The sequence below is a fragment of the Temnothorax nylanderi genome, unplaced genomic scaffold, assembly GCF_030848795.1.
Source record: "Temnothorax nylanderi isolate EJ_2023f unplaced genomic scaffold, tnyl_v1.0 TNYL_tig1111_pilon, whole genome shotgun sequence".
In the NCBI taxonomy this organism is placed as follows: domain Eukaryota; kingdom Metazoa; phylum Arthropoda; class Insecta; order Hymenoptera; family Formicidae; genus Temnothorax; species Temnothorax nylanderi.
In genome coordinates, this window is record NW_027250173.1 from 11,217 (window position 1) to 38,758 (window position 27,542).

Here is a 27,542-nt window from a genome sequence, read left to right on the forward strand (position 1 = left end):
CATGGTTTTGAAATGGGGATAAATATTTAGTGACTGTAACACTATATCTGTATCCAATTTCATGACTAGATAGCTGTTTAATTATAGCTCATTAGAGAAGAAGGTAATTATATGTAGACTGTTATATTCGGTAAGGAATATGAATAGTTAGGTAAAAAGCTATTTATTTATAGACTTGTTACAGCCAGCTAACTCGATCGTGTCCGTTATTGCACTGGCGCGCTCCCCAGTGCTAACAACTTTCTCAACTTAACATCACTATAACATAGACAGTTATGAGAGATATGTGAGAAGCTATAAATAAGACATTGAAATTAATATGTCACGCATAGATTATTTATCTTTGCATTTGTCTCCAAACTAATAATTTTGCTCTAAAATCTTATATATTGTTACATTAAATTGCCTATAAATGTTTATCGCTAATATATGCTCCACTTATTTGTTTTAGGCTGTAGTCTGGGTGAGCAATGAATGTACTTCGTATTTTGACACACCGTGTGTGTTACAACGCAGACTTATAAGGGGTATAAATAATACTGATAAAAGGGACTCCTGGTTCATGAGAAGACTTGGAGATGCCTCTCACATGACACATAGAATGGATGCTTCTGCATCATCAAGCATCACCAGTGTAGGTGGAGATTCGGTCCAAGCAGCCAGACTCTCGGCGTCAAGTAGTCCGGAACAACATGGCATTGCAGTTAGGTACATATTATCAACGTTTTATACAATTTGCAATATTCGTAATGTCATTTTGCTTAGCGCTTAAGTTTTTAAATAATAAAAGAAATACTAAAGATGTTGTAATCGACCCAACTGGCCAAATTTATTAATCGAAAAACGCTACGTTTCGACCGAGGATCCGGTCCTTTTCAAGCGTGTATACAAAACTCACAAATGTCGATTAGTCAAGCATAATGCCCTAACTACACCGAATCTAAAAGCTAAACGACACAAAATTAATTTGCAATTAAGTGAAAATTATATCAATATTATACGAAACAGAAACTTACATATTTGTGCGTCGGAATCTGAGTAATAACAAATTTGTTAAACGGTATATTTCGTGAAATGTTTGTAACATGACATAGCAGTGCGGTGGTACAATTTAGACTGATGAACCTGACAATTATAAACAGACTGGTGCCGTAAACAATAAAAGGCAAGAACATAGAGAGGGAAGCAGCGGAGAGGAGAGACCAGCTATATTTCTTTTATGATATGTTCGTAGAGAACGTTAAGATTCTCCGTGTCCTTTTGCAAATTGATGGTGTCGTCAAATTTTTTAATAAAAAACATCTCCGCTATTTCTCTCTTTCTGGTCTGTCCTTCCTTATGTAATATTTCAGGTTTTCCCCAGTCAAAATCATGCCCATAGGATATTCGGTGTTCACTCACTACAGAAAGATTGCTAGCGTGTTTTCTAATATCGCTCTGGTGTTCCCTGAGACGCGTACACAGATGCCTTTTAGTCTGCCCTATATATGTGGCCCTACAATCCCTGCAGTTAATTTTGTACACTATGTCAGTTTGTTTTAGGTCGTTAATTCTGTCTTTGCCCCGTCTTATTAAGCAATCAAGTTTTTTAGGAACCGTGTATAAGGTAGTGATATGGAGTTCATTTAAAGTACGGCAAATGCTATCACTCAACGTTTTTATATAGGGTAAAGGTATGCAGTTTTTAAAATCAAAAGTTGTGTTATTGTCAGTGGGAGTATTAAGTGTGTTGTTACGTGTTTTGAGAGTGTTTAGACGTTTGGCAATGTGTTTATTAACGATTGGTTTAGGAAAACTGTTGTTGCTCAAAATTTCTTTAATTATCTTAATATTGCCATCGTGGAATTTTTCATTAGAAAGTAAAACCGCGCGATCAACCAAGCTAGTAATAGTGTTCAATTTGTATTTTAAAGGATGGTTAGAATGAAAATTTATGTAACGTCCAGAGAACGTCGGTTTTCGATACCAATTGGTTATTAATAAGTTGCCATTCCTAATTACAGTCGTATCCAGGAAGTTGAGTGACGCATTCGTTTCAATTTCATAAGTGAACCTAAGTCTAGGATGATATCCGTTGAAAACTTTTAAAATCAAGCCCACACTTGTTTTGGGAATCACCGCAAAAATGTCATCGACATATCTAATGAATATCCGGATGTTAAAATTCAAAAGGCTTAGGCAATGCGTCTCTAAGTCATCCATGACAATATCAGCGACGACCGGCGATAAAGGAGATCCCATGGGGCTGCCGAAGATTTGTTCGTAAATTTCGCCGTTAAAACTAAAACTAGTGGACGATAAAATAAGATCAATTGCGTGTAAAAACTGTGATAAATTGAGGTCAGTCTTGCTAGAAATATAGTTCCACCTTTTCTCAATTCCCTTTAATACTAAATCTTTAGGGATGTTCGTAAATAGTGCCGTGACGTCAAGTGAAATAAGTGTTTCGTCATCCTTAATATTCATGTTGTTTATAAACTTCGCAAAAGACCAACTATCTTTTATGTGCGATTTCGGTTTCGGGATCGACGTATGTAAGGTCTTTTGGAGGAGACTAGCCACGTTATAGAGCGGGCTACCCAACGCTGAGACAATAATACGTAAAGGGAGGCCGGCCTTGTGAACTTTCGGCAGTCCGTAGGCTCTCGGTAGATTTCCATTGGTGCAATTGAGTATTTTGTATGTACAGTCACTGATGATGCCATTGTCAAGCCAAGATTTGACCAATTCATGAATTTTAGATGTAATTTTATTTATCGGATCTTTTTTCAATTTTTTATAAGTGTCTTGGTCTCCAAGCGCTTCAGTCATTTGGTTTACATATGCGTTCTTATCCAAAATGACAGTTACTTGGCCTTTGTCAGCCTTGGTGACAAGGACATCATCATTATCACGCAGGAATTTTTTACAAGCAGTAAATTCTTTCGTGAAAAATCTGTCAATATGGTTAACATGTTTATTCAAACTCAGAAACTTATGCAGCGAGTTGGCAATCGAACGGCGGGTATTCTCTACCAAGTTTTTCGGAATTTTGTATGTGTTAAATTCGAAATTTTTAATAATGTCCAGAGAGGAGCACAAGCGATCTTTTCTCTCTCTCGGATTGGTGGGCAAAGCGAAATTACCGCCCAAACTTAAAAAATTTAATACGTTAGATGGTAAAGATTTACTACTCGCATTAATAATCCATTTACTGCGATCAATGTTTAAAAAGGAGTTATAAAAAGTATTTTGCTTAGTCATAATTATGTTCAATTTACTAATTAATCTAAATCTCGTTTCCTCGTCATGTCGATCGATGGTGTAAGTATTAAATGTATAAAAGTTTTGAATTACGTCATTCGGTAAAATAGAGGCAAGTGTATCCTCGATTTTCTTAACATTAGATCGCAGAAATTTTAAATCGAAGTTAATATCTTTGATTTCAAGGTTAAGTATGTTTCGTTGGTAACGTTTTTTCAGGATGTTGAACTTGCGAGTTGCACTGTTGCTTTGGAAGATGATGTTGAATCTCAGAGTGTGTATATGTGGAGGTAAGACGTCGTCTCTCCTACATCGGAGCAAAAAAGTCAGTCGATGTCTTAGTGAGTTGATCTTGATCTTCGTATTAATCCAAGACTTTAACAGTCGCGTGGTATTATATCCAAATTTCCTTGTAATAGATTCGAAATATCCTTCATCTCGGTTGGACACCATTATTGAGGTCAAAGGTGTGTGTTAATAACAGAACAAGAAGTTTGAGTCGCCAGTAGATAATTAAAAATTACTAAAGATGTTGTAATCGACCCAACTGGCCAAATTTATTAATCGAAAAACGCTACGTTTCGACCGAGGATCCGGTCCTTTTCAAGCGTGTATACAAAACTCACAAATGTCGATTAGTCAAGCATAATGCCCTAACTACACCGAATCTAAAAGCTAAACGACACAAAATTAATTTGCAATTAAGTGAAAATTATATCAATATTATACGAAACAGAAACTTACATATTTGTGCGTCGGAATCTGAGTAATAACAAATTTGTTAAACGGTATATTTCGTGAAATGTTTGTAACATGACATAGCAGTGCGGTGGTACAATTTAGACTGATGACCTGACAATTATAAACAGACTGGTGCCGTAAACAATAAAAGGCAAGAACATAGAGAGGGAAGCAGCGGAGAGGAGAGACCAGCTATATTTCTTTTATGATATGTTCGTAGAGAACGTTAAGATTCTCCGTGTCCTTTTGCAAATTGATGGTGTCGTCAAATTTTTTAATAAAAAACATCTCCGCTATTTCTCTCTTTCTGGTCTGTCCTTCCTTATGTAATATTTCAGGTTTTCCCCAGTCAAAATCATGCCCATAGGATATTCGGTGTTCACTCACTACAGAAAGATTGCTAGCGTGTTTTCTAATATCGCTCTGGTGTTCCCTGAGACGCGTACACAGATGCCTTTTAGTCTGCCCTATATATGTGGCCCTACAATCCCTGCAGTTAATTTTGTACACTATGTCAGTTTGTTTTAGGTCGTTAATTCTGTCTTTGCCCCGTCTTATTAAGCAATCAAGTTTTTTAGGAACCGTGTATAAGGTAGTGATATGGAGTTCATTTAAAGTACGGCAAATGCTATCACTCAACGTTTTTATATAGGGTAAAGGTATGCAGTTTTTAAAATCAAAAGTTGTGTTATTGTCAGTGGGAGTATTAAGTGTGTTGTTACGTGTTTTGAGAGTGTTTAGACGTTTGGCAATGTGTTTATTAACGATTGGTTTAGGAAAACTGTTGTTGCTCAAAATTTCTTTAATTATCTTAATATTGCCATCGTGGAATTTTTCATTAGAAAGTAAAACCGCGCGATCAACCAAGCTAGTAATAGTGTTCAATTTGTATTTTAAAGGATGGTTAGAATGAAAATTTATGTAACGTCCAGAGAACGTCGGTTTTCGATACCAATTGGTTATTAATAAGTTGCCATTCCTAATTACAGTCGTATCCAGGAAGTTGAGTGACGCATTCGTTTCAATTTCATAAGTGAACCTAAGTCTAGGATGATATCCGTTGAAAACTTTTAAAATCAAGCCCACACTTGTTTGGGAATCACCGCAAAAATGTCATCGACATATCTAATGAATATCCGGATGTTAAAATTCAAAAGGCTTAGGCAATGCGTCTCTAAGTCATCCATGACAATATCAGCGACGACCGGCGATAAAGGAGATCCCATGGGGCTGCCGAAGATTTGTTCGTAAATTTCGCCGTTAAAACTAAAACTAGTGGACGATAAAATAAGATCAATTGCGTGTAAAAACTGTGATAAATTGAGGTCAGTCTTGCTAGAAATATAGTTCCACCTTTTCTCAATTCCCTTTAATACTAAATCTTTAGGGATGTTCGTAAATAGTGCCGTGACGTCAAGTGAAATAAGTGTTTCGTCATCCTTAATATTCATGTTGTTTATAAACTTCGCAAAAGACCAACTATCTTTTATGTGCGATTTCGGTTTCGGGATCGACGTATGTAAGGTCTTTTGGAGGAGACTAGCCACGTTATAGAGCGGGCTACCCAACGCTGAGACAATAATACGTAAAGGGAGGCCGGCCTTGTGAACTTTCGGCAGTCCGTAGGCTCTCGGTAGATTTCCATTGGTGCAATTGAGTATTTTGTATGTACAGTCACTGATGATGCCATTGTCAAGCCAAGATTTGACCAATTCATGAATTTTAGATGTAATTTTATTTATCGGATCTTTTTTCAATTTTTTATAAGTGTCTTGGTCTCCAAGCGCTTCAGTCATTTGGTTTACATATGCGTTCTTATCCAAAATGACAGTTACTTGGCCTTTGTCAGCCTTGGTGACAAGGACATCATCATTATCACGCAGGAATTTTTTACAAGCAGTAAATTCTTTCGTGAAAAATCTGTCAATATGGTTAACATGTTTATTCAAACTCAGAAACTTATGCAGCGAGTTGGCAATCGAACGGCGGGTATTCTCTACCAAGTTTTTCGGAATTTTGTATGTGTTAAATTCGAAATTTTTAATAATGTCCAGAGAGGAGCACAAGCGATCTTTTCTCTCTCTCGGATTGGTGGGCAAAGCGAAATTACCGCCCAAACTTAAAAAATTTAATACGTTAGATGGTAAAGATTTACTACTCGCATTAATAATCCATTTACTGCGATCAATGTTTAAAAAGGAGTTATAAAAAGTATTTTGCTTAGTCATAATTATGTTCAATTTACTAATTAATCTAAATCTCGTTTCCTCGTCATGTCGATCGATGGTGTAAGTATTAAATGTATAAAAGTTTTGAATTACGTCATTCGGTAAAATAGAGGCAAGTGTATCCTCGATTTTCTTAACATTAGATCGCAGAAATTTTAAATCGAAGTTAATATCTTTGATTTCAAGGTTAAGTATGTTTCGTTGGTAACGTTTTTTCAGGATGTTGAACTTGCGAGTTGCACTGTTGCTTTGGAAGATGATGTTGAATCTCAGAGTGTGTATATGTGGAGGTAAGACGTCGTCTCTCCTACATCGGAGCAAAAAAGTCAGTCGATGTCTTAGTGAGTTGATCTTGATCTTCGTATTAATCCAAGACTTTAACAGTCGCGTGGTATTATATCCAAATTTCCTTGTAATAGATTCGAAATATCCTTCATCTCGGTTGGACACCATTATTGAGGTCAAAGGTGTGTGTTAATAACAGAACAAGAAGTTTGAGTCGCCAGTAGATAATTAAAAATTACTAAAGATGTTGTAATCGACCCAACTGGCCAAATTTATTAATCGAAAAACGCTACGTTTCGACCGAGGATCCGGTCCTTTTCAAGCGTGTATACAAAACTCACAAATGTCGATTAGTCAAGCATAATGCCCTAACTACACCGAATCTAAAAGCTAAACGACACAAAATTAATTTGCAATTAAGTGAAAATTATATCAATATTATACGAAACAGAAACTTACATATTTGTGCGTCGGAATCTGAGTAATAACAAATTTGTTAAACGGTATATTTCGTGAAATGTTTGTAACATGACATAGCAGTGCGGTGGTACAATTTAGACTGATGAACCTGACAATTATAAACAGACTGGTGCCGTAAACAATAAAAGGCAAGAACATAGAGAGGGAAGCAGCGGAGAGGAGAGACCAGCTATATTTCTTTTATGATATGTTCGTAGAGAACGTTAAGATTCTCCGTGTCCTTTTGCAAATTGATGGTGTCGTCAAATTTTTTAATAAAAAACATCTCCGCTATTTCTCTCTTTCTGGTCTGTCCTTCCTTATGTAATATTTCAGGTTTTCCCCAGTCAAAATCATGCCCATAGGATATTCGGTGTTCACTCACTACAGAAAGATTGCTAGCGTGTTTTCTAATATCGCTCTGATGTTCCCTGAGACGCGTACACAGATGCCTTTTAGTCTGCCCTATATATGTGGCCCTACAATCCCTGCAGTTAATTTTGTACACTATGTCAGTTTGTTTTAGGTCGTTAATTCTGTCTTTGCCCCGTCTTATTAAGCAATCAAGTTTTTTAGGAACCGTGTATAAGGTAGTGATATGGAGTTCATTTAAAGTACGGCAAATGCTATCACTCAACGTTTTTATATAGGGTAAAGGTATGCAGTTTTTAAAATCAAAAGTTGTGTTATTGTCAGTGGGAGTATTAAGTGTGTTGTTACGTGTTTTGAGAGTGTTTAGACGTTTGGCAATGTGTTTATTAACGATTGGTTTAGGAAAACTGTTGTTGCTCAAAATTTCTTTAATTATCTTAATATTGCCATCGTGGAATTTTTCATTAGAAAGTAAAACCGCGCGATCAACCAAGCTAGTAATAGTGTTCAATTTGTATTTTAAAGGATGGTTAGAATGAAAATTTATGTAACGTCCAGAGAACGTCGGTTTTCGATACCAATTGGTTATTAATAAGTTGCCATTCCTAATTACAGTCGTATCCAGGAAGTTGAGTGACGCATTCGTTTCAATTTCATAAGTGAACCTAAGTCTAGGATGATATCCGTTGAAAACTTTTAAAATCAAGCCCACACTTGTTTTGGGAATCACCGCAAAAATGTCATCGACATATCTAATGAATATCCGGATGTTAAAATTCAAAAGGCTTAGGCAATGCGTCTCTAAGTCATCCATGACAATATCAGCGACGACCGGCGATAAAGGAGATCCCATGGGGCTGCCGAAGATTTGTTCGTAAATTTCGCCGTTAAAACTAAAACTAGTGGACGATAAAATAAGATCAATTGCGTGTAAAAACTGTGATAAATTGAGGTCAGTCTTGCTAGAAATATAGTTCCACCTTTTTTCAGTTCCCTTTAATACTAAATCTTTAGGGATGTTCGTAAATAGTGCCGTGACGTCAAGTGAAATAAGTGTTTCGTCATCCTTAATATTCATGTTGTTTATAAACTTCGCAAAAGACCAACTATCTTTTATGTGCGATTTCGGTTTCGGGATCGACGTATGTAAGGTCTTTTGGAGGAGACTAGCCACGTTATAGAGCGGGCTACCCAACGCTGAGACAATAATACGTAAAGGGAGGCCGGCCTTGTGAACTTTCGGCAGTCCGTAGGCTCTCGGTAGATTTCCATTGGTGCAATTGAGTATTTTGTATGTACAGTCACTGATGATGCCATTGTCAAGCCAAGATTTGACCAATTCATGAATTTTAGATGTAATTTTATTTATCGGATCTTTTTTCAATTTTTTATAAGTGTCTTGGTCTCCAAGCGCTTCAGTCATTTGGTTTACATATGCGTTCTTATCCAAAATGACAGTTACTTGGCCTTTGTCAGCCTTGGTGACAAGGACATCATCATTATCACGCAGGAATTTTTTACAAGCAGTAAATTCTTTCGTGAAAAATCTGTCAATATGGTTAACATGTTTATTCAAACTCAGAAACTTATGCAGCGAGTTGGCAATCGAACGGCGGGTATTCTCTACCAAGTTTTTCGGAATTTTGTATGTGTTAAATTCGAAATTTTTAATAATGTCCAGAGAGGAGCACAAGCGATCTTTTCTCTCTCTCGGATTGGTGGGCAAAGCGAAATTACCGCCCAAACTTAAAAAATTTAATACGTTAGATGGTAAAGATTTACTACTCGCATTAATAATCCATTTACTGCGATCAATGTTTAAAAAGGAGTTATAAAAAGTATTTTGCTTAGTCATAATTATGTTCAATTTACTAATTAATCTAAATCTCGTTTCCTCGTCATGTCGATCGATGGTGTAAGTATTAAATGTATAAAAGTTTTGAATTACGTCATTCGGTAAAATAGAGGCAAGTGTATCCTCGATTTTCTTAACATTAGATCGCAGAAATTTTAAATCGAAGTTAATATCTTTGATTTCAAGGTTAAGTATGTTTCGTTGGTAACGTTTTTTCAGGATGTTGAACTTGCGAGTTGCACTGTTGCTTTGGAAGATGATGTTGAATCTCAGAGTGTGTATATGTGGAGGTAAGACGTCGTCTCTCCTACATCGGAGCAAAAAAGTCAGTCGATGTCTTAGTGAGTTGATCTTGATCTTCGTATTAATCCAAGACTTTAACAGTCGCGTGGTATTATATCCAAATTTCCTTGTAATAGATTCGAAATATCCTTCATCTCGGTTGGACACCATTATTGAGGTCAAAGGTGTGTGTTAATAACAGAACAAGAAGTTTGAGTCGCCAGTAGATAATTAAAAATTACTAAAGATGTTGTAATCGACCCAACTGGCCAAATTTATTAATCGAAAAACGCTACGTTTCGACCGAGGATCCGGTCCTTTTCAAGCGTGTATACAAAACTCACAAATGTCGATTAGTCAAGCATAATGCCCTAACTACACCGAATCTAAAAGCTAAACGACACAAAATTAATTTGCAATTAAGTGAAAATTATATCAATATTATACGAAACAGAAACTTACATATTTGTGCGTCGGAATCTGAGTAATAACAAATTTGTTAAACGGTATATTTCGTGAAATGTTTGTAACATGACATAGCAGTGCGGTGGTACAATTTAGACTGATGAACCTGACAATTATAAACAGACTGGTGCCGTAAACAATAAAAGGCAAGAACATAGAGAGGGAAGCAGCGGAGAGGAGAGACCAGCTATATTTCTTTTATGATATGTTCGTAGAGAACGTTAAGATTCTCCGTGTCCTTTTGCAAATTGATGGTGTCGTCAAATTTTTTAATAAAAAACATCTCCGCTATTTCTCTCTTTCTGGTCTGTCCTTCCTTATGTAATATTTCAGGTTTTCCCCAGTCAAAATCATGCCCATAGGATATTCGGTGTTCACTCACTACAGAAAGATTGCTAGCGTGTTTTCTAATATCGCTCTGATGTTCCCTGAGACGCGTACACAGATGCCTTTTAGTCTGCCCTATATATGTGGCCCTACAATCCCTGCAGTTAATTTTGTACACTATGTCAGTTTGTTTTAGGTCGTTAATTCTGTCTTTGCCCCGTCTTATTAAGCAATCAAGTTTTTTAGGAACCGTGTATAAGGTAGTGATATGGAGTTCATTTAAAGTACGGCAAATGCTATCACTCAACGTTTTTATATAGGGTAAAGGTATGCAGTTTTTAAAATCAAAAGTTGTGTTATTGTCAGTGGGAGTATTAAGTGTGTTGTTACGTGTTTTGAGAGTGTTTAGACGTTTGGCAATGTGTTTATTAACGATTGGTTTAGGAAAACTGTTGTTGCTCAAAATTTCTTTAATTATCTTAATATTGCCATCGTGGAATTTTTCATTAGAAAGTAAAACCGCGCGATCAACCAAGCTAGTAATAGTGTTCAATTTGTATTTTAAAGGATGGTTAGAATGAAAATTTATGTAACGTCCAGAGAACGTCGGTTTTCGATACCAATTGGTTATTAATAAGTTGCCATTCCTAATTACAGTCGTATCCAGGAAGTTGAGTGACGCATTCGTTTCAATTTCATAAGTGAACCTAAGTCTAGGATGATATCCGTTGAAAACTTTTAAAATCAAGCCCACACTTGTTTTGGGAATCACCGCAAAAATGTCATCGACATATCTAATGAATATCCGGATGTTAAAATTCAAAAGGCTTAGGCAATGCGTCTCTAAGTCATCCATGACAATATCAGCGACGACCGGCGATAAAGGAGATCCCATGGGGCTGCCGAAGATTTGTTCGTAAATTTCGCCGTTAAAACTAAAACTAGTGGACGATAAAATAAGATCAATTGCGTGTAAAAACTGTGATAAATTGAGGTCAGTCTTGCTAGAAATATAGTTCCACCTTTTTTCAGTTCCCTTTAATACTAAATCTTTAGGGATGTTCGTAAATAGTGCCGTGACGTCAAGTGAAATAAGTGTTTCGTCATCCTTAATATTCATGTTGTTTATAAACTTCGCAAAAGACCAACTATCTTTTATGTGCGATTTCGGTTTCGGGATCGACGTATGTAAGGTCTTTTGGAGGAGACTAGCCACGTTATAGAGCGGGCTACCCAACGCTGAGACAATAATACGTAAAGGGAGGCCGGCCTTGTGAACTTTCGGCAGTCCGTAGGCTCTCGGTAGATTTCCATTGGTGCAATTGAGTATTTTGTATGTACAGTCACTGATGATGCCATTGTCAAGCCAAGATTTGACCAATTCATGAATTTTAGATGTAATTTTATTTATCGGATCTTTTTTCAATTTTTTATAAGTGTCTTGGTCTCCAAGCGCTTCAGTCATTTGGTTTACATATGCGTTCTTATCCAAAATGACAGTTACTTGGCCTTTGTCAGCCTTGGTGACAAGGACATCATCATTATCACGCAGGAATTTTTTACAAGCAGTAAATTCTTTCGTGAAAAATCTGTCAATATGGTTAACATGTTTATTCAAACTCAGAAACTTATGCAGCGAGTTGGCAATCGAACGGCGGGTATTCTCTACCAAGTTTTTCGGAATTTTGTATGTGTTAAATTCGAAATTTTTAATAATGTCCAGAGAGGAGCACAAGCGATCTTTTCTCTCTCTCGGATTGGTGGGCAAAGCGAAATTACCGCCCAAACTTAAAAAATTTAATACGTTAGATGGTAAAGATTTACTACTCGCATTAATAATCCATTTACTGCGATCAATGTTTAAAAAGGAGTTATAAAAAGTATTTTGCTTAGTCATAATTATGTTCAATTTACTAATTAATCTAAATCTCGTTTCCTCGTCATGTCGATCGATGGTGTAAGTATTAAATGTATAAAAGTTTTGAATTACGTCATTCGGTAAAATAGAGGCAAGTGTATCCTCGATTTTCTTAACATTAGATCGCAGAAATTTTAAATCGAAGTTAATATCTTTGATTTCAAGGTTAAGTATGTTTCGTTGGTAACGTTTTTTCAGGATGTTGAACTTGCGAGTTGCACTGTTGCTTTGGAAGATGATGTTGAATCTCAGAGTGTGTATATGTGGAGGTAAGACGTCGTCTCTCCTACATCGGAGCAAAAAAGTCAGTCGATGTCTTAGTGAGTTGATCTTGATCTTCGTATTAATCCAAGACTTTAACAGTCGCGTGGTATTATATCCAAATTTCCTTGTAATAGATTCGAAATATCCTTCATCTCGGTTGGACACCATTATTGAGGTCAAAGGTGTGTGTTAATAACAGAACAAGAAGTTTGAGTCGCCAGTAGATAATTAAAAATTACTAAAGATGTTGTAATCGACCCAACTGGCCAAATTTATTAATCGAAAAACGCTACGTTTCGACCGAGGATCCGGTCCTTTTCAAGCGTGTATACAAAACTCACAAATGTCGATTAGTCAAGCATAATGCCCTAACTACACCGAATCTAAAAGCTAAACGACACAAAATTAATTTGCAATTAAGTGAAAATTATATCAATATTATACGAAACAGAAACTTACATATTTGTGCGTCGGAATCTGAGTAATAACAAATTTGTTAAACGGTATATTTCGTGAAATGTTTGTAACATGACATAGCAGTGCGGTGGTACAATTTAGACTGATGAACCTGACAATTATAAACAGACTGGTGCCGTAAACAATAAAAGGCAAGAACATAGAGAGGGAAGCAGCGGAGAGGAGAGACCAGCTATATTTCTTTTATGATATGTTCGTAGAGAACGTTAAGATTCTCCGTGTCCTTTTGCAAATTGATGGTGTCGTCAAATTTTTTAATAAAAAACATCTCCGCTATTTCTCTCTTTCTGGTCTGTCCTTCCTTATGTAATATTTCAGGTTTTCCCCAGTCAAAATCATGCCCATAGGATATTCGGTGTTCACTCACTACAGAAAGATTGCTAGCGTGTTTTCTAATATCGCTCTGGTGTTCCCTGAGACGCGTACACAGATGCCTTTTAGTCTGCCCTATATATGTGGCCCTACAATCCCTGCAGTTAATTTTGTACACTATGTCAGTTTGTTTTAGGTCGTTAATTCTGTCTTTGCCCCGTCTTATTAAGCAATCAAGTTTTTTAGGAACCGTGTATAAGGTAGTGATATGGAGTTCATTTAAAGTACGGCAAATGCTATCACTCAACGTTTTTATATAGGGTAAAGGTATGCAGTTTTTAAAATCAAAAGTTGTGTTATTGTCAGTGGGAGTATTAAGTGTGTTGTTACGTGTTTTGAGAGTGTTTAGACGTTTGGCAATGTGTTTATTAACGATTGGTTTAGGAAAACTGTTGTTGCTCAAAATTTCTTTAATTATCTTAATATTGCCATCGTGGAATTTTTCATTAGAAAGTAAAACCGCGCGATCAACTAAGCTAGTAATAGTGTTCAATTTGTATTTTAAAGGATGGTTAGAATGAAAATTTATGTAACGTCCAGAGAACGTCGGTTTTCGATACCAATTGGTTATTAATAAGTTGCCATTCCTAATTACAGTCGTATCCAGGAAGTTGAGTGACGCATTCGTTTCAATTTCATAAGTGAACCTAAGTCTAGGATGATATCCGTTGAAAACTTTTAAAATCAAGCCCACACTTGTTTTGGGAATCACCGCAAAAACAATACAAAATTCCGAAAAACTTGGTAGAGAATACCCGCCGTTCGATTGCCAACTCGCTGCATAAGTTTCTGAGTTTGAATAAACATGTTAACCATATTGACAGATTTTTCACGAAAGAATTTACTGCTTGTAAAAAATTCCTGCGTGATAATGATGATGTCCTTGTCACCAAGGCTGACAAAGGCCAAGTAACTGTCATTTTGGATAAGAACGCATATGTAAACCAAATGACTGAAGCGCTTGGAGACCAAGACACTTATAAAAAATTGAAAAAAGATCCGATAAATAAAATTACATCTAAAATTCATGAATTGGTCAAATCTTGGCTTGACAATGGCATCATCAGTGACTGTACATACAAAATACTCAATTGCACCAATGGAAATCTACCGAGAGCCTACGGACTGCCGAAAGTTCACAAGGCCGGCCTCCCTTTACGTATTATTGTCTCAGCGTTGGGTAGCCCGCTCTATAACGTGGCTAGTCTCCTCCAAAAGACCTTACATACGTCGATCCCGAAACCGAAATCGCACATAAAAGATAGTTGGTCTTTTGCGAAGTTTATAAACAACATGAATATTAAGGATGACGAAACACTTATTTCACTTGACGTCACGGCACTATTTACGAACATCCCTAAAGATTTAGTATTAAAGGGAATTGAGAAAAGGTGGAACTATATTTCTAGCAAGACTGACCTCAATTTATCACAGTTTTTACACGCAATTGATCTTATTTTATCGTCCACTAGTTTTAGTTTTAACGGCGAAATTTACGAACAAATCTTCGGCAGCCCCATGGGATCTCCTTTATCGCCGGTCGTCGCTGATATTGTCATGGATGACTTAGAGACGCATTGCCTAAGCCTTTTGAATTTTAACATCCGGATATTCATTAGATATGTCGATGACATTTTTGCGGTGATTCCCAAAACAAGTGTGGGCTTGATTTTAAAAGTTTTCAACGGATATCATCCTAGACTTAGGTTCACTTATGAAATTGAAACGAATGCGTCACTCAACTTCCTGGATACGACTGTAATTAGGAATGGCAACTTATTAATAACCAATTGGTATCGAAAACCGACGTTCTCTGGACGTTACATAAATTTTCATTCTAACCATCCTTTAAAATACAAATTGAACACTATTACTAGCTTGGTTGATCGCGCGGTTTTACTTTCTAATGAAAAATTCCACGATGGCAATATTAAGATAATTAAAGAAATTTTGAGCAACAACAGTTTTCCTAAACCAATCGTTAATAAACACATTGCCAAACGTCTAAACACTCTCAAAACACGTAACAACACACTTAATACTCCCACTGACAATAACACAACTTTTGATTTTAAAAACTGCATACCTTTACCCTATATAAAAACGTTGAGTGATAGCATTTGCCGTACTTTAAATGAACTCCATATCACTACCTTATACACGGTTCCTAAAAAACTTGATTGCTTAATAAGACGGGGCAAAGACAGAATTAACGACCTAAAACAAACTGACATAGTGTACAAAATTAACTGCAGGGATTGTAGGGCCACATATATAGGGCAGACTAAAAGGCATCTGTGTACGCGTCTCAGGGAACACCAGAGCGATATTAGAAAACACGCTAGCAATCTTTCTGTAGTGAGTGAACACCGAATATCCTATGGGCATGATTTTGACTGGGGAAAACCTGAAATATTACATAAGGAAGGACAGACCAGAAAGAGAGAAATAGCGGAGATGTTTTTTATTAAAAAATTTGACGACACCATCAATTTGCAAAAGGACACGGAGAATCTTAACGTTCTCTACGAACATATCATAAAAGAAATATAGCTGGTCTCTCCTCTCCGCTGCTTCCCTCTCTATGTTCTTGCCTTTTATTGTTTACGGCACCAGTCTGTTTATAATTGTCAGGTTCATCAGTCTAAATTGTACCACCGCACTGCTATGTCATGTTACAAACATTTCACGAAATATACCGTTTAACAAATTTGTTATTACTCAGATTCCGACGCACAAATATGTAAGTTTCTGTTTCGTATAATATTGATATAATTTTCACTTAATTGCAAATTAATTTTGTGTCGTTTAGCTTTTAGATTCGGTGTAGTTAGGGCATTATGCTTGACTAATCGACATTTGTGAGTTTTGTATACACGCTTGAAAAGGACCGGATCCTCGGTCGAAACGTAGCGTTTTTCGATTAATAAATTTGGCCAGTTGGGTCGATTACAACATCTTTAGTAATTTTTAATTATCTACTGGCGACTCAAACTTCTTGTTCTGTTATAAAAGAAATATTTAGTTCGTGTTTTACGAAGCGCGTAAAGCTTTGAACAATCCCAGATAACATTTTGCCGGCATTTTGCTGACAACTTGCTAAAAAATGTTGCAAGCAAGTTGCCAACAAGGTGAGTCCTCATTTGATGCAATATTGCAAGTAAAAAAACACGCAAATTGAATGCAGCAACTTTGCGGAAAAAATTACGGTAAAAAATGTACGATTGTGGCAATTATATCTGCAAAATTGCGGCAATTGTTGTTAATTGTTGGGAAGTACAAATACGATTTCGGCAAAATTGCGGCAACATTCCAGCAAAATTGCAGCATCGGATCTCACTTTATTTGTGCACAATATGCGTTTTTGTGATATATTTTGATACACATATACATCATAATTTGTAAAATATGATGTACATGTGGTAGAGAGTAAAGCGATATGATTGTTGTTATTTGTTGAACTAATCGCACTGCAAATGGTATAATTCACATTGACATTTTATATTTTCAACAATTTTGTGATAGTGCAATTATTTCAATAAACAATTTAGAGAGGAAATAGAAAAGTATACGCATTTAATAAATATAATATTATATAAAGTTTTTATTATTCAGAGAGAATATACTCAGAAAACACAAAATCCGAAATCGGGACATAAGATGTCTTTAAAGAATAAAGAAATGTTTTTTTCAGCGAAAAACTAAACTATCCCAAACATATTAATAGAGTATATCCCCTACCGACATGCAATTATACCTAATATACATACGTATATATACCCAACTAACAAAAATAAAAAACAATACATAAAAAATAAATCACATTTTGTAGTCATTTAACATCGCAAAAAAAAGCACACAGAAAACTCTTTGGAAATGAATATATATAATATATACGCATCTACGTATACGTATACGCATCTGTTTACGTGTATATAAACTGAAATACTTGTCGCTACAGGGCAGTAGGCATTATTTTTCTTGTTGCCGAAGTCTTTTTAGTTATCATCCTGCCCCTGGTCATCGTTTTTATCCTAATCCTCATTGCTGAGCTGGTCCTGTTCATTGTCCACATGAGGTTGTTCCTGGACAGCGTCCTGGTGAGATTGTTCCTGTACAGTGTCCTGTTCAGATTGTTCTTGTTTAGTGTCCTGGTCAGATTGTTCTTGTTCAGTGTCCTGGTCAGATTGTTCTTGTTCAGTGTCCTGGTCAGATTGTTTCTGTACAGTGTCCTGGTCAGATTGTTCTTGTACAGTGTCCTGGTCAAATTGTTCCTGTTCATTGTCCTTTTCATGGCCATCATCTTGGTATCGTCGGTAATATCTCCGGAATGCGTTATCAGGCTCTCTATTATTCCTTTCAGGCCTGTTTAAGCGATTGCGATGCCTTTGTTTGGCAGTCTGTAAAGCTTCGTTAACTGCATTTCTGAAATAAAGTAATTATTTTAATTAAGTGAATTTGTAATAAATAACAGCATAATTGCTTTATTAAGATTTACTTAAACTCATCGTATTTTGGCACTGCCTCTCCATTAGATGTTGCCGTCTTTGCTATTGCACCTAAAGAAAATTGAAATGCAGTTGTATATAATATATATAATTTCACATAGTACTAATGACATTTTATAGATGCATCACAAGATCGAAGGAGAAAAGAGGAAGAAGTATTATTCGCGAGAGGCTCTTTGGCGGATTAAATGTATTAAATATACCGACGTACTGTAAATAATCGTGCAAATTGCACATTCCTGTTTTTCATTATATGCTACCACAAGAAAATAATATTTTTATAAAATATAGTTATAGTAATAAGATAGAGCAAAAAGAGTACATACTATATATTGCATCGACTAATACGGTTTTTTGCATGGATATTTTTTCATTGTTGCCTAGCCACGTAAATCTATGGCTGAAAGCATCATCGAAAGATTCCTTTAAAATTGGATTAATGTTTTGTAGCGTAGCCCCGAGGTATTCAAAGTACGACACCTGCAATTAAAACAAAATTATTAAAACCTCAGTTTACTAGCATTTTGCGTATTGTTGCATGCATGCATATGAGCTGGTTCAGTATATTTACAACAGTATCGAACTCTGCCGTGTTGAGCTTTTCAAATGCTTCGAACTGTTCTATATTTCCAATCGGAAGGCAGTTTGGTTTCTGCGGAATACTAGATCTTTTTGAAATCTTTTGCACGTTCTGTTTCTTTTCTATGCGGGCCAGTGTTTTATGTATCTGTCTAAAAATTAAGAAAATATGAAAATAATAAAATTAAAGTGAGTAAGAATGTTACATGGTGATTATTATTAATTAATAATAATTAATAATAAATTTAAGAAATTTACCGAAACTCTTCAGGCAACTTCGCCAGATGCTTTTCAATTTTCCTTTAATTTCAAATAAGTAGACATAAAAGAAAGAAGAGAAAATTTGATAAATTAGTCTTATAAGTTATTAATAATAAACCTTACAGTTTTTATCGAGTATACTGACCTCACGGTCTGTAAGTATAGTCCTTCACACCTTGTTGGAGATGTTCGTGCAGTATGAGGGTGTGGAATGTTTACGTCGAGTCTTTGTAAAGGTTCACAGTCAGGTGCGCTGTTGTGCGTAAGATGGAATCATGGATTGGATACGTGGTTGTTTTTGTGACGGTGAAAATTGAATATAAGGCTTTATAATGCTTAGCGAATATTGGCTTTCGATAGTATGACGTGTGTTCGGATCGAATGTATTATCGTGGGTTTGGTCATATTGTGGTGGCTCTAAATCTGACTGTGAATTCAGTTGTTGTCTTGTAGCAGTCTGTGAAGAGGTCGGTGTTTGTACGTGTGGCTTCTGTCTTTTTAGCAATAGCGATGAGTTCGTATTTTCACGTCGTTTTGTGCACAATGATGCCTGCAAAAGAGATGGTGATCGTACTCGTGTCGTCTGTCGTGGAGAGTCGTTCAAAGTGTCTGCCCTTGAAACATGCCCAGAATCGCCCATCATATCTGTCTTAGAAGAATGCCGTCTTGCTGAGTCGTTGACAATGCCTATCCTAGAAGTTTGTTTAAACTTTTTTCGTCTCAAATCATCCATAGTGTCAATTTTAGAAGTTTGTCGTTCCTGAGTTAAAGTGTCTGCCCTTGAAACATGCCCAGAATCGTCCATCATATCTGTCTTAGAAGAATGCCGTCTTGCTGAGTCGTTGACAATGTCTATCCTAGAAGTTTCTTTAAACTTTTTTCGTCTAAAATCATCCATAGTGTCAATTGTTTTCTGACTGAGTTTGTCGTCTAAAATCATCCATAGTGTCAATTGTTTTCTGACTGAGTCCGTTTCACTAAGTCTATCTTTATTTTCGTCAATGCATCAGACATTCGAGGGCGGTCCTTTCGTCGGGATAGTTTCTCATCATTAGAGGATGTGGTGCAAAACCTTTTCGGTTTTGGTGCGTTTCGTTTTTCTCGGTTCATCTATGAAATATTAGAATTGGTAGATATACATATTATATTATAGTGATTGTAAAATTAATTTCAATAAGCATTTGCTTTGGGACAATGTAAATATACACATATACATTCTAGTAAGTTAACATGTACACTTTTAAACGTAAATATATATAATATATTTTCAGTATATCCTATTATTATATAGTAAAATTCTTATGTTAATATACTACTTTGAATTGCTATTGATTTTCATTCCGATTTGATTCATGCAAGCAATAAGATTCTGTACCACATATACAAAATGTCATTATCCATAATATTTCAAAGTATCTTTCGCGTACATAAACTAAAGATATAAAGATCGCAGTACAAATATTTTAATGTTCTTACTTTTATATATAGTTATCATACATTATAATTGTCTTACTATATACCTATTATTCATATTGACAGATAAATCTAATAACGAAAATTAAAGTAAAACTGCACAGATGTACTGATTGCATTCATCGTCGTTATCACTCTCATCAGAAGAATTGCAATCAGAAAATCGCCAAAAAGGCATGCGATAGCACTTCGCCGAAACCTCTTCGAAGAGAATGATACAGGTTTCGTTAATCAATGTTGAACATTTGTACACGCCGACAGAAGAAGATGGTACACCCACATCGTAAAAATCTTGTACATGTAGAAATTTGCGTACAAGCAAGTAATTTATCGTCTCAATTGTTAAAAAATTTTCAATGACACAGATTGTTGCATCTCGCAAGATACAACAATTGTCTCGTATTTGTCGAGTGAACAACCATCGACCAATTTTTGCTCTCTGAAACTGTTGACAACTGCGATGAAAAAGTTCGCGAGGGAGCGGTCCTGCTGCGTGTCTCCCTAACATTTCAATAGATGGATTGTCGACAACCGCTGGTAGGCAATTGTTAACAAATCTATTATTACATTTATTACTTTGTTCCGCTCGCCTATTTGCAATTTGCTGAAGAGGAAGATCAGGTTTTCTACAATATTTTCTGAAAATTGACATGTTGTTCTCGTATGGAAACGCAGAGTATGCATCAAGTGGACCAAAGCGTTTCACATCCTCCACAACATGTAAAAGCCCATGAATATTGTAGGAGAAGAACGTCAGCCCATAAATAGCTTCACATTTCTCAACATATGTACGTAGAGCAAGATCTGCAAAATGAAAATTCGGTGATCTTTCACATGCGAGAGAGCGGATAGCTGCATGAAGAAGAACAAAGTGCAAATAAACATCCTCGTCTAAAATTCCATACAAAACGACAACACCTGTGTAGAGAAGGAACTGGCGATTTTCAGTCGCTTTAAAGCGCTTGTAAGCGCCTAATCCTCTAGGGGGTCTAGCAAAATCACGCGGACAATACTGTTTCAATGTTTCTAGTCTTGAGGATACAGTTTGAAGACTATGACCCGCAAGTTTTGAGAGTTTACTAAATTTGCCGTCGATCCATGCTTCGAAGCATTTTTTCATTATTCCTATAAACAGAAGATGCATCGATTCAAACGGAACCTGCGAAACCATACCAAATGGTAGATCTGATAAAGGACTAGGGCCTTTATGATGTTCTTCGTCTATCTGCAACATATAATTCTCATCGGTTCGGGGGGTGTTATCGAGAGAAATATAAACCATTCGGCCATCGAAATATTGACCTGTCACTGTACACTTTGAGCAAGGATTAGCTGCCATGTGACTTTTGTGATTTAATATAAACGCACGAGCCGGAGCATCAGCTACAAAACAGCGTAAAGTGACAGGGAATTTTGTATCTTGATACAAGATACCACCGTTATCTATAACCGAATTGATATCAACCACAAATCTGCTAAAAAATTGACTTGCGCTAGAAGGTTTACGACTTCCTCGATAAATCCCTACCACTTCTGGTTTTGCATTAGGTATATTTGCAATTCTACATTGAATCGGCCAAAGAACAATGTTCCCAGAATTGTCTAATGTAGCACCATCCGTGCTAAAATCTACTTGAAGGCTACGTGGAATCAAAGAAGGGGAAGTGGATTGAAGACTGTTAATCAATGCCGACTCGAAGCCTAAATGTAAATACTCTCCTGGTTCTACATCGAATAATTCCACAGGAGTCTTTGGAGTTCGCAATAGTGTTCTTACATCTTTCGGGAGATATGAAAAACATTGATGACTACGCAATAAAGCAAGAATGTTATTTCCTTGCACGTGAGACATGTTATTATCCATAAGGAGAGCTATAAGGCAATCTTTGAACAAATCTACGCCTACACTCAAATGCTCATGTACATCACGAAATTCTTCTCCAAGTTCTTCGCTGCTCGTATGGATTCCGTCATCGGAATCATCGCAGAAATAATTATCAGTCAAAGATTCAAACAAAGATTCTTCAGAAGAGACGTTAGATGATTCCAAATGTGATTCAGGAAAATTACATTGAACTGACGAAGGAATCACTGATGCACTACTTTGTGTGCTGGTCAAAGCTGCACCGTTGGAAACAGAAGTGATAAAATTACTTGTGCTTACACATTGATCATTCCTACAATAAATATCCTTAACTTGTCTCAATTCAGCTTGAATTCTCCTACGCTGACGAGGACCTATGTCACGTTTCGATTTTCGCCTACGCCGGATAGGTAGAGACACTATGCGTTTAAAGGAATTCATTGTGACAATAATGAATTAAATATTTATTAATAAATACTTATTTCCAATGGTAAACTTACATAAAATAAGATGGAAGAAAAGATGCAGAGGCACAACTTAATAAAGATGACAGAAAGACAGAATAAAAGTACAAAATGATGACAAACAAAAATGGTCCTAACAAAATTGGAATAAACGGTACGACAAGAAGAGGAGTTCACTCGAAGAGAGATGGAAATAAAGAGAGAAGTACAAACTGACAGAGCGACAGAAAAAAAGACTGGAGAAAGAAATAGAAAGAACGGGCAAGCACTGATGCTAACGACGAATATGCGATAACAGTAAAAAGTTGTGAAAAACTTTTATTTAAATAATAAGATAGATAAATGCGTATGATAAAGTATGTATATAGATATTTTAAAAATAAATGACGAGTGCTTGCTACCTGGGAAGCTACATCTAACCCTCGCTTTACATACGATTCTTGCAACTTTTCAACACTATAGTGTCCCGGGTATTCCACGTAACCTATAAAATAATCACATATATATTATCAATAAATCATACGATATATTTTACCATTGATTTAATATATTTTTGAGAATTATACTTACGATATCCACAAGTTCTTCTGGCACTAATCTGTGTTTCCTAGGATCGCTTCAGATTGCTTTAGAGTCATTCGCGAATGTCGTGATAGGAGAGAGGCTATCCAGATTGTTTATATTTCGCAACCATTAAACAAAGCCTATAAAAAATAACACGCGCGAGAAACTGCACTCAAATAAATTGTCCAATCACAGCTAGAAAACGCGTTCAAGATGCGCAGTCGACAAGGCGCGTTCAGCCATAGAGGTATAAGAACAGAGAGTGCGCGAGCGAAACTGAAAAAGCGATATTATAGGAATAAAAAGAGAACGCTGCATGGAGGCCCCTTCTGTATGTCTATGCGCGTATGCACGAGACGCGCATAGACGAGTAATTTCTTTAAAAAATGCAACAGTTTCTTGACAATTGTCGCACATGAATACATTTTGTACATTTTTTAGAAATAGAAAATTTAAAACAAACTAGACTCAGAGTCTTGACTCAGAGTACTTTTTTCTCTTGTACACATTTTTGAAAATTATTAATTTCTTAGTAATTACAAAAAAATATTTTTTATAATGTATATATATTTATACATAACGTTTGTGCATAGAAACTGCACGGATAGATATATAATAATAAATAATAATTAAAATATATATATTTGAATTATTGCGACAATCAGTTACCGACATGTTGCTGAAAACATTTGCCAACATTTTTGCCGCAAACATTGTTGTTAATATATGTCGGCAATTTGCTGACAACATGTGAGCAAAAATTTAATTCAGTAAATATTTCTGCCATTATCATGGCAATATGACGACAATATTTGCCAGCAAACGGATTGCACTGGTTTGCTTTTGCATGAAATGTTATCTGGGATGACTATCTTTAAGAGTATTATCTCAAATAAGAAATGCAGAGAAATAATGAGTTTAAACAGTAAAAGTAATATGCTGTATCATATTTTATAATATATAAGTAGATAATGATTGATAGATGAGAGTTATAGATTTGATCGCACATCAAACTTTCTATAGTTGTTTATTCATGTATAGAGAGAAAAAGAAGAAGATGACAGGATTTGCGACGCTGCGCAAGAAATTTATTAGGAGACGCCGCTCCTCTAAAGCGTGTGATCATGGTAGAATTATTAGAAACCTGGTGTCCACATGGAGTCACTTAGAAGCGACCGCTTTGCTTGAAGAGTATGAGGCGTTAGCTGCGTTGAAAGATCTTTATGTTCAAGCCGAATTAGCCAGACCGCCAGCTGCTATTTTTAAGCAAGATCTGTCGATGTTATATGATTACAAACATTGCTCCGATGTCGATCTTGTATATAGAGGAGCGTGTTTTCCCGTTCATAGAGCCGTGCTTTCCGCCAGATGCCCATACTTTAGGGATTTGTTGGCTGGTTGTCCTGGTATATATTTTAACGATAGTTTACATTCTCTTTATAAAGCAATAAAAAATTTTCATGGCAATTTTCCTTTTATAATTTGAAAATTAATATTAAACGAGATGCTGTTATATTGTTCACGCATTATATGTATATTTCATAAAAAATTGCAGGATATGGTGCTAGAATATGTTTAGAGCTACGGACTCCGCATCTCGAGGTGCAGATGTTCTCAGCGTTATTACGATATCTTTACACTGGTGATATTTGTCCGCACGATGCGACTTTGGAAGCGAACCTACTCCAGCGACTCGGAGAAGAGTTCGGAACTCCAAATCCACTGGAGCATGATCTCAGATATTTGCTGGATACCGGTGATTATGCGGACGCCGCTCTCGTATTCACATCGGACAGTGATTATCAAAGACCGGATAGTGGAAGTTCGGAGTACGGATTTCGCCCCAAATTAGAGCTGCCATGTCACAAAGCGATACTTTCCGCAAGATCTCCTTTCTTCAGAAATTTAATACAAAGGCGGACTAGATCGGACGAGGATTATACAGAAAGGGCGCTTCACATACCTACTAGAATAGTGTTGGACGAAAGCGTGATACCTAAACGATATGCCAGAGTATTGCTACATGCTGTGTATCTAGATACCGTTGAATTGTCATTAATACTGAGAGAAAGCGGTTGTGGAAATAGTGCTGGTAGTTTGGGAGAGGTAAGAAAATCTTAACATAGAAATATTCCGTACATTACGTGATATATTAATTTTATACGTTAATACTTTTGTTTAAATTTACAGGTTCAAGCTCTGACACATACGGGCCGAATGCGACCAAGCCCATTAGAGGAAGCGATGGAATTGTATCAGATTGGACGGTTTCTCGAGCTTGATATATTATCGCAAGGCTGCGAGGATCTTATTTTAGAGTATCTCACCTTGGAATCACTACCGACTGTTTTCAAGTAAATCTGATTACTAATAGATCTTTTACAACCATTAGAAATTAGATTGTTACTAAAAAAAAGTACATTACGTGCAGGTGGGACAATGAACCTCATGGATCAGCATGGGTGCACAGACAAGCGTTACATTACTTAAGGGAGGAATTTCAGCAAATTGCTTCGTCCTCGATTCTTCATTAGTTAGATCACGCCCACTTAGCGAATGTTTTACAGAGCCATTTTTTACAAGCGAGCGAACTTGAAGTACTGCAGGCAGTGCTCAAGTGGGGCGAACACGAATTAGTACGTCGAATGGAGGATCGGGAACCTAATTTGCTTAGCCATACTGTGCACTCGGTGACGAGAAAGGGTATTAAGAAAAGAGATCTCAGCGACATCGAATTGCGGGAAATACTAAGTGAACTTTTGCCGCTTGTCAGAATAGATCATATATTGCCGCCGAATAGCGAAGCATTAGCACAGGTATATTTCTCACAAAACATTTTTAAATTATTTAAAAGTAAATATATTTCTCGTTAATATATATTTTTTTATATTGATAATTTAGGCTATTAGGAGAGGACTGGTTTCAATCCCACCAAGTCACATGATAGGAGACGAAAGAGATAATTTGAGGGTGAATGCTTGGATAAGAGGCGGAAAGAAAAATGGATTTTTTGTGCGACCAAGGCTATTCATGCCGTATTATGAAGAAATCAAGGTGATAATAATACATGGTTTTCAAAACCAGAAACATATTAATGACAATGGAATATACTAAAAATACGGGCCGATCTTCGATAGTCGAATTAGGCAAAGGTGCGGCAAAAACTATCAACCCTTTGCCATCTGAGATAATTTCGAGTAATGCGATTTTAAATCTTCTCTTTCTATCGCAATCGTCTCAACACTACGTAATAGCACAATCGATATCTTTTCTGTACAATATTTTACGCAAAGTTCGAAAAATCTTTCTTGTAAATTATAATGATTTATTTAGAAAAATATATTATAAAAATATACAGATCGCGTAAGTCATAGAATGGAATTAATTCCACACTGTGAAGAATCCATCCTGACAATTTTAATACTTATTTAGAAATCGTACGTAAAGAAATTTTTTCGATTCATACATATTATTTAAATTTGGAAAGGAGAAAGAGCTTACGGCCTTGCGATTACTACTAAAATTTTTGTACGTGCAATGGCCTTTAGAGCTCAGACACAATGAGAAAAATAGGGAATAAGATAAAGGAATAAGGAATAAGGCATCTCACTTTAATGTACGTGTACTGAAGTGAGATGCGACATTCCCTTATTCCTTATTCCTTTATCTTATTCCTTATTTTTCTCATTGTATCTGAGCTCTAAAGGCCATTGCACGTACAAAAATTGTAGTATTCCAAATTTATGTATTTTATTAAAGGTGTAGTGTGTTTTGCAGAAAATATTTTTATGATACTTTCTCTCTCTCTCTCTCTCTCTCTCTCTCTCTCTCCTCTCTCTCTCTCTCTCTCTCTCTCTCTCCTCTCACTCTCTCGTTTTTTCCACTTTTTACTTTCTCTTTGTGACATTATTCTTCACATATCTTTTTTAATTTCTCTATCGTTTTATGATTCAAATGTAGGGGAGACCGGGGCTAACTCGACACAATTTTTTCAAAGGCAATTTTTAACAATTAATTAAAATTTTCAAGCAAATTTAATGGTACACATTTAAAGAGCGTTCCTTCAGGTACAAAATTGCTTAAGGAAATTTTGCTGTACGTCGCTTAGTTTTGCCCCCAGGAAAGGAAAAGTGACGCGAAGACAAATTTTCAAATTGAAAAATGCCGGGGTAAACTCGACACTTTGCCTGATCGACACAATTTGATCTGGAACTTATTTTTTATTGTCTGAAACTAAACATACATTGTTTAGCGTGTATTTAAAAAGTACAAAAATTCGGAATTAAGTAAAACAATCGTTGGAAATAATGAGAACAGAAATTGTTAAACATTCAATTATTTTAATCTAAACTCATGTCTGAAAAACAATTTATGCAAATAAATTCGCGATTAGACGTGCACACACATTTGTCATGGGCTATATAGCTGCATGATAAGCATCGTTTGTTATTGGGAGCTGATAAACACGGCGTGGTGTCGACTTTGCCCCGAACGTCGTTTTTCACTTTTGTTACTCCAAAAATATAAAAATTTTGAAAATT

The 27,542-nt window shown here is 36.1% G+C and overlaps 2 protein-coding genes, 2 long non-coding RNA genes and 1 pseudogene across 4 annotated transcripts; 2 read left to right on the top strand and 3 right to left on the bottom strand.

The window, feature by feature from the left end:
- The first annotated feature begins 470 nt into the window (after positions 1-470).
- Positions 471-26,356, top strand: LOC139786687 (BTB/POZ domain-containing protein 7-like; annotated as a pseudogene).
- LOC139786689 (uncharacterized) lies at positions 5,082-13,192 on the top strand. Its single transcript, XR_011722376.1, has 2 exons — positions 5,082-12,495; positions 12,574-13,192. It is a non-coding gene; the product is annotated as an uncharacterized lncRNA (long non-coding RNA).
- LOC139786683 (uncharacterized) lies at positions 16,945-19,553 on the bottom strand. The gene is made up of 6 exons (XM_071725806.1): positions 18,782-19,553; positions 18,634-18,675; positions 18,368-18,527; positions 18,123-18,276; positions 17,787-17,847; positions 16,945-17,713 (listed from the first exon to the last, which is right to left on the bottom strand). Exons 4-6 carry the CDS (start codon positions 18,154-18,156, stop codon positions 17,323-17,325), a joined length of 486 nt encoding a protein of 161 aa, XP_071581907.1. The 5' UTR covers positions 18,157-18,276; positions 18,368-18,527; positions 18,634-18,675; positions 18,782-19,553; the 3' UTR covers positions 16,945-17,322.
- Positions 19,569-23,290, bottom strand: LOC139786684 (uncharacterized). Its single transcript, XR_011722374.1, has 3 exons — positions 23,008-23,290; positions 22,873-22,921; positions 19,569-19,746 (listed from the first exon to the last, which is right to left on the bottom strand). It is a non-coding gene; the product is annotated as an uncharacterized lncRNA (long non-coding RNA).
- On the bottom strand, positions 20,151-22,746 carry LOC139786685 (uncharacterized). The gene has a single exon (XM_071725808.1). It carries the CDS (start codon positions 22,412-22,414, stop codon positions 20,195-20,197), a length of 2,220 nt encoding a protein of 739 aa, XP_071581909.1. The 5' UTR covers positions 22,415-22,746; the 3' UTR covers positions 20,151-20,194.
- Positions 26,357-27,542: the final 1,186 nt, after the last annotated feature.